Source organism: Lepidochelys kempii, chromosome 16 (genome assembly GCF_965140285.1).
Source record: "Lepidochelys kempii isolate rLepKem1 chromosome 16, rLepKem1.hap1, whole genome shotgun sequence".
NCBI lineage: Eukaryota > Metazoa > Chordata > Testudines > Cheloniidae > Lepidochelys > Lepidochelys kempii.
Genome location: NC_136395.1, coordinates 12,615,377 through 12,629,077, shown reverse-complemented (window position 1 = coordinate 12,629,077; position 13,701 = coordinate 12,615,377). Strand labels below are relative to the sequence as shown.

General features: G+C 47.8%; 1 protein-coding gene across 5 annotated transcripts in view; it reads left to right on the top strand.

Annotated features, from left to right (window-relative positions):
• Positions 1–13,701, top strand: part of ASTN2 (astrotactin 2) — a 602,317-nt gene that overhangs the window by 543,009 nt on the left and 45,607 nt on the right. For all 5 annotated transcript variants that reach the window (XM_073314892.2, XM_073314893.2, XM_073314894.2 and 2 more), the window contains one exon: positions 43–184. In XM_073314892.2, the coding sequence (XP_073170993.1) occupies positions 43–184 (142 nt within the window). The remainder of the gene's footprint in view (positions 1–42; positions 185–13,701) is intronic.

Genomic DNA, 13,701 nt, shown 5'->3' with positions numbered 1-13,701 from the left:
CTTAGCTTTATTAATCTTGCCCTTCTGCTCTTTGTTCTTCAGGAGAATCCTTGAGCTTTGCTGATGATTTGCTCTCTGGACTCGGAACTTCCTGCGTGGCAGCTGGCAGGAGCCATGGAGAGGTCCCAGAAACCAGCCTTTATTCGGTCATTTTCAAGTGCCTGGAACCAGACGGCCTGTACAAGTAAGAAAGTGATGGATGTAGGGTGGGATCGGGAGGAGTGTTGAGAGATAGCATATAATGCAGTTATTGGTTAACATTTTGATTGCAGTAGTGCCTAGAGGGCTGTACCAAGACAGGGCTCCGTTGTGGTTGGCACTGTACAAACAGGTTTGTTGGGTGCGTATGTCTTGACTGTGCATTAGGAGCCGAGACAGGCTCAGATCATGAAACTGAGATCCAGTTGTCCAGCATTGGAGAGACAGGGGCTGTTTGGATCTGGGAGTTTGGTTTGGTTCCACGAATGGGTAAGTGGGATAAAAGAGATCCCACTGAGGTAATCGCAACTCTCTGATATCATGTGCATGATGGGATATGGTCTGTCTCACTCTGATGAATTGAGCCAGCATCAGGGAGATTGGAATCTGACCCTAAAGGGAGTTCCTCAGAGGCAGCAGATGGGTTTGAGTCCTTGCCAGATTCTCCCCTCTCCATTTCCCCGCTTAGCAGGCAGGGCAACCAGAGGCAGTATTATGAATGTTACAGAATGGCTTAGAGTCCTCAGTGTGTTAGACACTGTGCAAACATGCTGTGAGGGACAGGCTCTGCCTTGAAGAGTTTCCAAGCCAAATAGACAACGGAAGTGTCATTGTCCTCATTTTTACAGAGGGGGGACTGAGGCGCTGAAGGACACAGTGACCTGTCCAAGGTCACATAGGCCCAATTCCCTTGCCTGTGCTTTACCTGCAAGACCACCCTTCCTCATGTCTGTGCTTTCCGTGCGCTGCATCCCCCACGTGGCTCAGTTGGCGTACAGGGGACGGGGAAAGATAGGAGAGCAAACGTAAAAAAAAGAGAAAGAGACAGAAAAAGAGTTGAGAGAGAGAAACACCCAGGCCTTAACGTCAGAGCGGCTGTAATAATTAAAACACGTTTTGTAGTGAGTAATGAAACTTTTTATGGGACCACAAAGGCAGTTAAATTGAGAGCTGGCAAATGGACTGTCAACGAGAACTTTTTAAGATCTTGATTAATACTTTCCCTTCACCTCCCGCTCCGCCCTCTCTTCCCCACCCCATTAAGTACGTTGACAACCTCCAAAGAGGGAAGAGCTTTTATTGCACAACTCTGGTGCTGTGCTGCATCTGGGAGCAGGCTCCAAATGGTGCTTGCCATTGAATAACCCTAAATGTTTCCTTGTTAAAATATATATAGGTATGTAATATAATTATTAATATCACTGGGAATGAGCAGATGCCAGGAAGAGTCTGGAACGGAGCTGGCTAATGATTTGCCTCCAGTAAAATCTCGTCACTTGCGAGCTATTGGCAGCTTGGTCCTTGGTTGTCAGAAGGGATGAGCAATTCTATTGGCCTTCCAGTCTCTGGGGAGGCTAGTCTTGAGGTTAAAGCATTGGGCTGGGAGTCAGGAGAACTGGGTACTGGGTCCAGACTCCCTGTATGACTTGCCAAGGCACCTTTATGACTCAGTTTCCCCATTTGCAAAATAGGGGCATGATCCTTGCCTGCCTCCCAGAGAGCTGTATGGCTTAATTCACCAGTGTTTGTAAAGGGTTTGGGGATTCTCAGGTCAAAGATGCAGAGCTTTACCATTTGTCCAAGGGCATGTAGACAAAGTGTTGTCCTCTCCTTGGGCCAAAAACTCCTCTCTGCTGCACAGCACTGAACCCCATAGCAATGGAGATGGGGAGAGGTGGTCCTCAATTAGCGAGCAGCCACCAGCATCCCTGCTAGCTACTCTCAGGTAGAACATGTGTGCATTAGGGAGTGTGTGGCTGGGTGGATTTGGGAAGCTGCTGCTCTGTGCAGTCCGCCTTCAGGGGAAGTGGGCCAAACCTCCGTGACCGCTTGATGTATACAATGATGCAGCAGCCTTCTGTACTAAAAGCCTGAGCCACCTCCCGTTGCAGTCACTGGGAGTCTTTCCACTGACAACATGGGCTTTGGGTCTAGCTCTCTATCTCCTCTCTTCATGCCTTTCAAAGACAAGTTGGAACTGGGAGAGCTAGCAGATGTTCTGGGAGTATAGGTGGGATTTGGGAGACACACAGAGAGGCTCCATGCATCTGACTAAGGATCTGTGGGGCTGGGCAGCCATTTCCCTGGGGATCCCAGAATACTACGTGCACACCAGCACATACACACAGATGCTAGCATCTGTGCACACACCCTGGTCCATACACACGTATATAGGGGCTGATATGTGTATACATCTAAACATACCCATTCACACACTGGTACCTGCACACGTCAGTACGCGCACACACCTGTCTGTAAACATACATGTTCACATGCAGTGTGTGTGTGCACACACCCCCCCCCACACACACACACGTAGTGTAATCCTAAGGACTGTTCTCTGCAAACACCCATACAGTTGTGACACAGAACGCAGAAAGTCAGGGCAGTGACCTGTGAGGCTAATGCTCTGTTCTGAACCCACGCAGACACGACTAAAACAAAACCCTGGGCACAAGGTTGGGTTTAAAATTGAATTTCTTCTTGTTGTTTCGCTTTTTTTTATTTTTGTGGAAAAATCTCTTTCTTGGAAGACTCTAAAATGGGCAAAATCCAGTTTGCAGCAATTCGGTCAAGAGCTGAGATTTCTTTCAGGCTGTCCGGTGAATGCACATGCACTGTGCTGCATCGGTGTTTTTAAAAGGCAAACCCTTTTGCCGTCTGGACAGTTGGAGGGCATCATCTAAAGAGAGCGACAGACCTGTGCGATCACACAAGGCTGATCAAATCCGTAAATGTGGATCTGACGTCCTGTCCATTTGGCTTTTCGTTTTGAATCACCTAAAGCAATTAGGCAACACTATTGACGAATCGCTCAGTGCATTTCTGTCCTTAGATCAAAGCCAGGATTCAGTTTTTTAAGAAAAACAAAATCTTTGAACAAACAAGCTAATTGATTTTTCTGGTTTTGAGGTTTCTGTAATTGAAACAAATAAACTAACAAAAGCAGAACTAATTTGTATGTCTTTCTTCATTTTCAGTTTGATGAGAACAAGTTGCCTTCCAGCTTGGGCTGTTCTGCCTGTAAAACATTAGGGTTGTTACACCAATCCTACAGCACGAGCAGATATAATACACACGTGCCTGCTTGTAAACACATACACATGCAAGTGCGCATACACACAGATACCTGCGTACAAATGTGCACACACAAATGCATGCATGTACACACAAATCCATACTGAAAACACGTGAACGCCCACTTAAAAATACACAGCGGTATTGCTTGTGGGTGTTTTTTGAGAATACAGTATTTGGTGTATGTCCCTTAAAAAAAAAGAGAGAGAGAGATGAACTAAATATCCTGCTGGCAAAATGTGCCATGAGCAAGAATTCCTCTCCCCATAGAACAGCAGAACTCAGGCAACCCACTCACTCCTCCAAGCCTGGTCTGGCAGAGCCACTTCCATGTCTGGTCAATGCTTGGCTGCTCCTGGGACAACCAGCAAGGGGCGTAATTAGTGCCAATTGTACTGATGGTTTTGTGATAGTGCTGAGACCCCGTAGCTCATTGCACAGCAGCCATTAAATGGGAAGGGCTGTCCATTGCATCTGACCAAAGGCAAAGATCAGCCTAGAGGTAAAAGGGTCCATCACCCATAACCCAACCCCAGAGGTCCACCAGCTTCCTTTATTCCCCTCTCCTAAATGGGACTTGTTGGGTTATCTCCTTTTGCACACCGCAACCTCCCTACCCCTGCAACCAACCTCCCCCGTCTCATCTCCTTACCTAGCTGCTCTCCGAGCACTTAGGACACCAGTTTACTGAGCTGTAAAAGCCGTCCACATCCAAGTGCTGTACCTGATCAGATGCTGGAGAGCGGGATTGCTAGCCAGCATGTTTATTTCAAAGCACTTGGGGAGAAGCCACTAGCTGGGGGCCAAAGGGAGATTTTGGAAAAGGAGATGAAACCTCTTCTGGCTCTTCTATAGATCGGCTCTGCGAAAGCAGGAGCAGCACCAGCCGCTCTTTCCTCCACCAGAGATACTATAATTATAGATTAGATTAAATCCCAATGTTTCACTTTATTTACATTCCTGACCTAGCCTATTCATTTCCGGTGTTTGTGCCAAGAATCAGCACAAAATTTACTGGAAACAATATGGAAGTCATCAGGAACCCCTCCAGAGCCTCTTCCTTGGAGCGTGTCCTTCTGCCGAGAAGGAGCCTCCAGCCTCCCGCTGAGTTTGCTTTTCCCCTCGCCATGCCAGATAGGCTACCTTGGTGTGTTGCTGACCTGACCCGAAGCCTCTCACCATCCCGAGCGTGCAAATGTGTCAGAGGGGTCATGGGGAGAGAGGTCGCTGTGCATCATCACCTCAAGGAGACAGAAACTTGGAAGCCAGAGGAAATGGCTCATTGTGTCTCGAGCTCTTGATGGGGAGCTGCGGAAGAAAGGTCAGTTCCCTTGGATGGAAGTGAATTATAGCCATGTGACTACAATCAGACCTCAGAACAGCAATAAACTCTACTCCATGGGGCTGCAGCCACAGCCAGCAAATCCTGCTAGCCAGCTTAATCCGCTAGCTGGCACAGCAGCTGTCTCCAGTGCAGCTAGGCTTAGCCTGTGCAAAGTGTATATGCCTTTTTGACGGCATGTCTGGCTATTTATATGCATACAAGAGCCTGCTAATGCTGGCAAATGCCTGCTGCTCTTTAGTTGGTAGGGATTGTTATTGTTCGTATATCAGAAAGACACATGAGTGAGCTCAGTAGCCAGCAGCAGCAGCAGATCCTCAAAGGCCACGTCTACCCTCCGAGCGAGGGGTTTGATTCGTACTGGGTAAGAGCTGGTGTGGGTGTAGAGCGCCGTGTCGCTGGGATAGTGCCGGCGATGGCAAGCTATGCCAAGTCCATACTCATGAGGGTCAGGCACGTTTGTGCTCAGCATAGCTAAGCTGGGCCACCTACTACTTATACTCGTGCTAGTTCTCGCCAAGTACGTCTACACAAGCAGGGACTCACCCCCAGCTCGTAGTGTAGACGTAGCTGAAGACGTAGCAGAACAGGTTGAAACTCAGCCCTGGCTAAGCTTCTGCCTCTGGACAGTCACCAGGCTGCAAAACTGGATCCTTCCATTGGATCCCATGTGCTTTTAAGCCTATTGGGTCTGAGCAGCATCCAGCTACTGTCCCTATATCAGGCCTTTTAAACATAATCCCTGTTCGGCACCCTTCACTGGCCAGTGGGACCCTCTGGTCCACTGCCCTGTGCCCCAGGATCAGTGCTGACTTCCCAAGTCTCCCCGGTAGCTTATGTATGCCATTAGTAGTGTCGCTGTGGTAACCTGGGCAGCGGTGGCACAGGCTAGCTGCCCTGAATACAGACCTGCCTGAGCCCTGTGGGTACATACTCAGGGCAGCTAGCCCATGCTGCTGCCCCTGCTACCATGGCTACAGTACTAATTTTGGAGCAGGTTCTTCACCCTTACTGAGAGCCGATAGGTCATGATTCTTCTGCCCTCTCTCATCTCCCACCCACTCTTGTCTTTTGGCTTTGCTCTGCCCTCCCTTGCTAGAGAGTGTCTCTTTAAACAGCAGTTTCTAACACCTTTGTCTCTTCCTGCCCTTACCCGTTTTCCTTCCCCATTCTCCAATCTCACTGGATTTGTTACAGCAGACCAGAGTCATTCGCAAGTCCATAGTCTTTGGCCAGTTGTCGCCCCTTGGACTTGGGTAAAACAGAAACGGCTCAGTTGTGCCTCCGTTGAACAAGGACACCTTCAGCTGCTCTAGACACCTGTGCTGTTTGTTAAGTGTCCCTGATGGAGCTATCTACAACCATTGTCTGCCTTCCTGCCAGTAACACCCCCACCCACCACTCCCCAGCATGAAGTTAACTCTTTGCACCCATGTAGCAGACATCACAATAGTAATAGAGGTCTAAAGATATTCATAAAGGAATAATAAACGTAGCCCCCATTTTCTTCATGATACTATACATCTGTCTTGCATGCATTACCATGCTTGCTTACTTATCAGGGCATCAAGGACTGGCAGCATGTGCAGCAAAAGGGGGACAGATGTCATGGAGAACTAAGCAGAGACTGAGTGTTTGTGTGTGTGCATGTGATTTCCTCCCCACCCCCCAGCACTGAACATTAAAAATGCCCATTAGTTCTACTTTCACTCTACCATAGACACAAATACAGGATTCTTGGCAATGTCATCTCAGAGCAGAGCAGTTCCAATAGATTGTACAGCCTGGCTAGCTAATACTTGAGTTTTATTTTTATTTTATTATGTTACCAAAGGACCTAGGAGTCACAACCATGGATCCAGAGTCTCCTTTTGCTAGAGGCTGTGCAAACAGCCCCTGCCCCAGAATGCCTACAGTCTAAATACATGAAGGTCAGTCAGAGCTGCGCATATAGGCAATTCCTGTTACATATTTTTAATATTTGTATTACAGTGACACCAGGGCCCCATTGTGCTAGCTGCTGTACAAACACATAGTAAGAGACAGACCCTGCCACAAAGAGCTTGCAGTTTAAATAGACAACGCAAGAAGGAAGTATTGTCATCCCCATTTTACAGATGGGGAACTGAGGCACTGAACGATGAGGGGACTTGCCCAAGTTCATCAGGGCGTCTGTGGCAGAGCCAGGAATTGAGCCCAGGATTCCTATGTCCCAGACCTGAGCTTGAACTGCAAGAACCTCCTTCTTTCAAGATCTTAGAGTTGCAGCAAAATCAGGCTCTCCAAAGGTAGGCCTAGGTGACATGAGTTTGTAGGGGTTAAGTCCAGCTCCCAGTTGACAGGTGTCCACATTACCTACCAAAACATAACTGCAGCAGGCATTAATGGACCCCTGTGAAAGGTGATAATTGCAGATGGGCCCAGGACTGAAAGGACCATGAGGCCTGGCCTCCCCTCACTAGTACAGGTGATACCCCCAGGCTAGGGAGAAGGTTGGGCTGCTACTGCCCGGACTGTCCGTATCATGGTGGTACCCATAGGCAGCTTCCAAGCCTGGCTTCTTCCACCAGCATTAAAATCATGCATGTACTTTTGGGAAAGGATTCGCAAATGGAAACCGTGTGAAAGAAAGCAAGGTGCTTCTCTCCCTACCCAAGCAACCAACAGGATGGACCACTTCCATCTCCTCTCCCCGCTCATCACCCTGCCACTTGTGGATGGAACTGTCCTGTCCATACAGCAACAGCTGGGTCTTGTGACAAGGGGCCTCCTTCTGTCCCTCCCTGTGCAGCCTTCCCTTGCCCACAAGAGATGGGCCCAAAGCAAAACCCCTTTTCCAAAATTACCTGGTCTTGAATGAAGTTCAGATTCCACTCTCAACTTCACAGCAGCTCTATGGTGTGCCAAGCCCAGCATGCTACAGGAGAGGCAGCGTAGTGTAGTGGCTAGAGTGCTGGCTCAGGAGACATGGGTTCTGACCCCAGGTCTGCTGTGTGATATTAAGACAAGCGCTTCCTGTGTCTGTCTTTTCTTTTTAGCTTGTAAGCTGCTCAGGGCAGAGGTTGTCTCTGACTGTCCTCGACTTGGACATGTGGGCCAGGTTCTCATGTGGTGTAAACTAGGGTAATTCCAGTGCTTTCAATGGAGTCCTGATGATTTACACTAGCTGAAAAGCTGGTCTTTTCTCTCCTCTTTTGTTGGGAAAGGCAAAATTTCCCTCCCTCCCGCCCCCATTTCTGACTACACCCCACACTGTAAACAGAAATAGAGCAAGCATTATAGATTCCCCCCACGCCCAGCCTCTTCCCAACCTTTCCTCAGGATGTCAGGAATGAAATAACATTCTTTGCATTTTTGCTATAAAGCTCCTGGCATCTGATCTGTAGACCCCCAGCCGTCTCAGCTTATTTGCATGGGTCCATTGGGGTCGGCTGGAGGAGGAAGGCAAGATAGGAAAGTTGAAGGGGGAGCGAGGAGGAGGTGGAATTCTTAGATCATTGTGTAAGGTATTACAGACAGGAACGTAAAAATTGATGATTCTGCCAGGAAATGTTAACAGGAAAGGGGGGGGAAAGGACCCTATCAGCTTGATCTGTTGATAGGCTGGTGGGGAATTGGCCCTTACTGATCCCACCAGTTTCCCATTGCAGATTTACTAACCCTTTTCATCTGTGTGCTTGAAGGTTATTTTCACTTCTGAGTGTGTAGTAACCTAATACTAGTAAACAGGTTTTTTTCTCTAACCTTATCTCTCTGATTGTAATGGAAGAGACAGTGCAAGAGACCCAGGGAGCTACAGAAATAAACACAAACAGAGATGTTATTGGCTTTGGTCCGTTTCTAAGCCAGCAAAAGCTTCTTTGTGCTCCTAAGTCCTCCACCGTTGCTTTTATATTGATTCTCTGAACTCTACAGCCTCTTTCACCTGGTGATTGTAATGCCCAGGACAAACGCTAATTTAACTCTGAAGCCAGCCCTGAGGTTTGATTTCCCCTGGCCACTGCCGGACACATGTAACTCTCACTAATCTAAGCAGGAGAACACTGCAGGGGAGAGCTGGCCCTAGAAGGAGGGGAAGTGTTATTTTTATTAGCCATGTTTCAGAGTTGCAGCCGTGTTAGTCTGTATCCGCAAAAAGGAAAGGAGTACTTGTGGCACCTTAGAGACTAAATTTGTTAGTCTCTAAGGAGCCACAAGTACTCCTTTTCTTTTATTAGCCATGTCACAGTTGGGGAAACTGAGGCAGAGAGAAAGGCAGTGACTTCCCGAGGTTGCCCAGCAATTTGAGAGCAAGACTCAGAATTGAACCCAGGAGTCCTGCCTTACAGTGCTCTGGTGTAGCAACATGACCACACTCTTCCTTTTCTAGCAATCATTTTTCCTCACTGCCACCCGACTGCAGTAAAGCACTTGCATGATGCGCTTTGCTGGATCGGGTGTCAGACAGCACCCCCTGCAAGAGAGAGAGAGGCCGAGAGCTGCATGGTATATAGAATCCCAGCAACAGTTTGCCAACACCTTTCTTTAGTGCAGCGTTTCCCAAACTGTGTTCCGCACGATGTGACTAGGTGTTCCATGTTCCCATTTTTAAAAAGGGTCTTTAATTTTTTTTTTAATTTTAAATTTGGCATATTTGAAGCGTAGTTTACAACTCTTTTTGAATTACTATAATTTAACATAAAACGCTTTTTCCGGTTATTGATAGATCTCGTATTGAATATTGTGGCGTAAACAGAATGCGGTACGCAAGCCTGTTGGCGTCTACCCCTTTCCAGCACATTTCAGTTATAAGTGTTCCGTAAATATATACCAGGCTAAAAAGTGTTCCGTGGCCAAAAAAGTTTGGGAAACGCTGCTTTAGCGGATAGTCTCCCCATCCTCTTCTTTCCCATTTCCTGAGTGGGGATAACATCTGGGTACTCAAGGGGCTTATGTGGGGGAGATCCAGGTTGTTATGGTGCCCTAAACTCTCCAACCTGAAACACTCTCTTGCTGTTAGCCTTTTTTCTTTCCTCCTGACAAAGACAGTCCCTTGGTGAAGGGAAAGGTAAGAGGGGCCCCACTCCAGTTGTTTCAGCAGCGGCTCTGGTGCCCCACCTATTCCTATAGGGAAAGGAACGTATTGTAAGGCCAGTTCCTTCCAGCTGGAATTATAGATGCTGTAAACTCTTCCTGGGGCCACTTTGGTTGTTGGTGGACCTAAATGGTGCTTGGTAAAGGTTGGCAAGGGATAAATCAAGCATTTAATACAGAGACATAGTACTGCCTCATGGCCTGGGAGTCGCCATCTGAGTCTTGGACTCTATTTCCAGCCCTGCTGTTGACTCACTGCATCCCCTGATCTCCTCATTTCCCTATCTGCAAAATGGGTGGTGATCCAGCTGCGGTGTGGAGTCATTCATTGTTGGTCAAATGCTTGGACTGTTTAGGATGGAAGTTTCTAGAAAAAGTTCAGACTGTTATTTACAGCTAGCTACTGCTTTCCAGGGAATGCTAGGCTGGTCCTCACCCCTGAACCTTCCAGCAGTTCATCAGGATGTGTAAAAAGTGACTCCAGTTTTTAATAGGATTGTTCCACCCATGGGGAACTTCAAACCCAGGGCTCTTAGTCTCTGCAGCAACAGCCTCTGTACATAAATGTGCTGCTGATGAGGATGGATCTGGATGAATTAAGATTTCCAATGCTCAGCATTTACAATTAGGGCTAGAGGTGCAGAAAGCACAGCTCCAGTCTAGGCCTCTAAAATTCCACCCTGATCCAAAGCCTCTTGAAATAAATGAAAAGCCTCCCATCGACTGAAATAGGCTTTGGACTGGCCCCTAAAGTGGTCCTGGTTCAAGCAGCAAGTTAAGCCACAAATTAATCCTCCTGCAGTTGTCAACTGAGTAAGCCCCCTCCGCACGCTGTGGTGCATAGCTCCGACATTACAGTGACAGGTGCCACGTGAGAACTTCTGGAGACATGCCTGCCTGAGACCTGAAAGCTCATCACAGTAGTAGTGTCTGTCAAACTGGCCTGTACGTCTGTAAAACTTTTTTTTTCTTTCTCCAGCTGACACCTGCAACAACTCCCCCTCATCCCGCTTTCTTGTAACAACCACAAAAAAACCCAAAACAAAGGCACACAAAGTCCTCGCCAGCCTTATCTCCAGGAGGGTGCTTCATATTCTTCTTTTAATTTATTTTTTTAAAATATTTCTCTCCTAATCTCTCATTTACGCAAAGCATTACGTCATAGGCACCCTTTCCAAGCCTTGCTGCTGCCTTTTATCAGGGTTTGATTCCACCAACAACCCATCCCAGCTGTGCAAGCCATTCTTACAACTCAAGGTTTCAAGACAAAAAATGTTTCCAAGTCTGCCAATGTGGTTATCTTGGGGGCTGCAAGGGAGAGGTGGATGGATGCAGGAATCCTCCACAGAGGGGTGAGTTGGGAGGGGGTTGCTGGACTCAGCTGCTTTCCAATATACATTAATTGAACATTCACTCTCTTATTGTTTTTCCATATAGTTTGCCTGGTTTTCTTTTTCTAATCCTTGGCTGGGAAGTTTGAGAGGGGAACTGAGAGCCCATGTGTAATCGCTCCTGGACTTTTCTGAGCTGTTCCATCACTGGATCCTTTGCTTGACTTTCTTGGTCTGATCCAAAGCCCCCTGGAGTCAATGCAAGTCTTTCCACTGACTTCCATGAGGTTTGGGTCAAGGCTTTGGAGGAAGTATGTTCAGGTGGATTGGGTTGAAACTCTCCTGTTCTAGACTCAACCATGCCACAGATTCTCTGGGACTGCTGAGGCACGTCACTGAAGGGCAAAATGATCAAAAGTGTTCACTAATTTGCAGTGCCAACTTTAGGCACCTGTAGTAGGGCTGATTTTCACAGGCTCAGAGCTCCCACAGTTCCTGTTGTAGGTACTCAACATCCTAATGTGGGGCTTAAATGGGCAAAAGTAGCCAATCATTTCTTGGTGCCTAACTTGAGACCTCCCTAGGATTTGATTTTCAGAGGTGCCAGCCACTCGCAGCTCCCAATGACCTCCACTGAAGTTGTGCATACTCAAGGTCTCTGAAAAAAATCAAGCCCAAGGTGCCCAAATTTGGCCAACCAAAATCAGGCGCACCCCACATGAGTGAACACTTTGGAAAATATTGCCTTAAACCTCCCAGTGCCTCAGTTTTCCCATCTGTAAAATGGAGATCACAAAACTTACCTGCCTGACATTAAAGTGTTGTGAGGGTTAATTAGTGAATGACTGGAAGGCAACATGAGGACGTAAGATTTACTGGTGCATCTGTCCTTTCCTTGGACAAGATGGGAACGCCGTCTCGGTATGCATTACCCTCTCAGCTTCCTCCACGTAGCTCCATCAGTGATCGTCCCGAACTATGCCCTGAGTACCCTCAGCAATGATCGCCGTTGATAAGTTCCCAAACGGTTGGTTCCTTAGCAAGAAATCTCACAAGAACAGGCCCTTGTCTAAGATTTATGGTGCTTCCTGCTTTAGTATTTCAGTCCTTTCACAGCGGGGAAGCACAGGAACATGTGCACCAAATGAAAAATAAAGGGAGGTAACATTATCTGGACATTTTCTGAACTTCATTAAAGACTCAGCACAGCTTTTGTTTAGTTCTGATTGTATGCAAGCCATTCCACCATCCACCATTGTTATGCGCCGGGATTGCCCTTGCAAGGCAGTTCGAACTGAGGATCCTTTGCATGACCATCCAAGCTCAACATTTGACCTTGGGGGCCAGTTTTTCAAAGAGTTCAGCACCCAACTCAGCATGTCCAGCGCATGTTGAATGACGAGTTCTCTGCAAAAGCTGCTACAAAGGGAGCTGAGCTCTTTGCATAATCTGGCCACTTCTTTGGTGCTTAAATGGATGCAGAATATTTGAAAATCTGGTTTAGAGAGCACAGTTCATGGTCTTAAAGCTGGGAGTGTGGAGGGGGCAGTTATCATCCATGGTGTCTGAGACAAGATCCTGAATTCCTCACACTCTAGTGGGGTTTACTGGAATCTGATGGTCCTTTAATCCATTCACTTGGAAAAGGTTTGTCCAGCACTGGATGTGTTGGCTTCTCCTTTCTGCTTGGAAGACACATCTTGCTAGAGCAAGATCTAATCCCTGCCATGGGAGTTTAATGTGGACTGGGTGTATTGCACCCCAGTAGGCATGTGTGATGAGCTCCAGCCATGTATATGTTGATGGACATCCCACCTAGCCCAACAGGTGCTGTCTTCAGTGGATAACTGAGGGGCCAGGTTTCAGTTCTCTCTAGTCATGCGTTTACACTGTGCTCCTGACTATAGTCTCTGAGCTTGCCAGACCCCTGAGATCTGATGACACATTACACAGCCAAGGTCAGGAACACTCACCTCAGTTGTTCTCTTTGAGGAAGGAGATGAGGTACCTTTAGGTTTTTCCCCCCTCTGCTTCTGATCTCTTCCCACATACTCCCCTCCATCCTTCAAGAGCAAGATGAATTGATTACACAGCAATATGGTTTCTGTTATGAAAAGGGGGAAATAAAATACCCTGGCATTTGCCGGAAACCCACAGAGCCAAAGCGTATGTCATAATTAAAATGCTTCTTAAAAAAGGAGGGGGGCAGGGGTGGTTCTTGTTCAGAGCTGGAGCTGAGCACACTTGGAAGGATCCGGGGGTGAGCCAGTCTATTAGCTTCCCTCTCCGGGGCAGGGTGGCGGACCAGCTGTGGATACCTGAACCTCCAAACTGGGACGAGCGAGAGTGGGGGGGAAGGAAGCCCAAATTCAAGGGGTTCATTGCTGAATCAGTGATAACCCAGCAAAGAGTCCTGTGGCACCTTATAGACTAACAGACGTATTGGAGCATGAGCTTTCGTGGGTCAATACCCACTTCGTCAGATCCATGATAACCGTGTCCCCAGCTGCCTCAGGCACTGGAACTGCAGCCGGCCAATCCTCAGACCTTCTCCCCTCTGCACACCTGAGAGCATGGCCAGGTGCCCCCCGGCCTGACGCCCCCCTTCTGCTCAAGAGTAGGAGGTGACAAGTTCAGTCTTACAATCCCAGAGAGTTGGACTTGGGCTCAGGGTTCTCC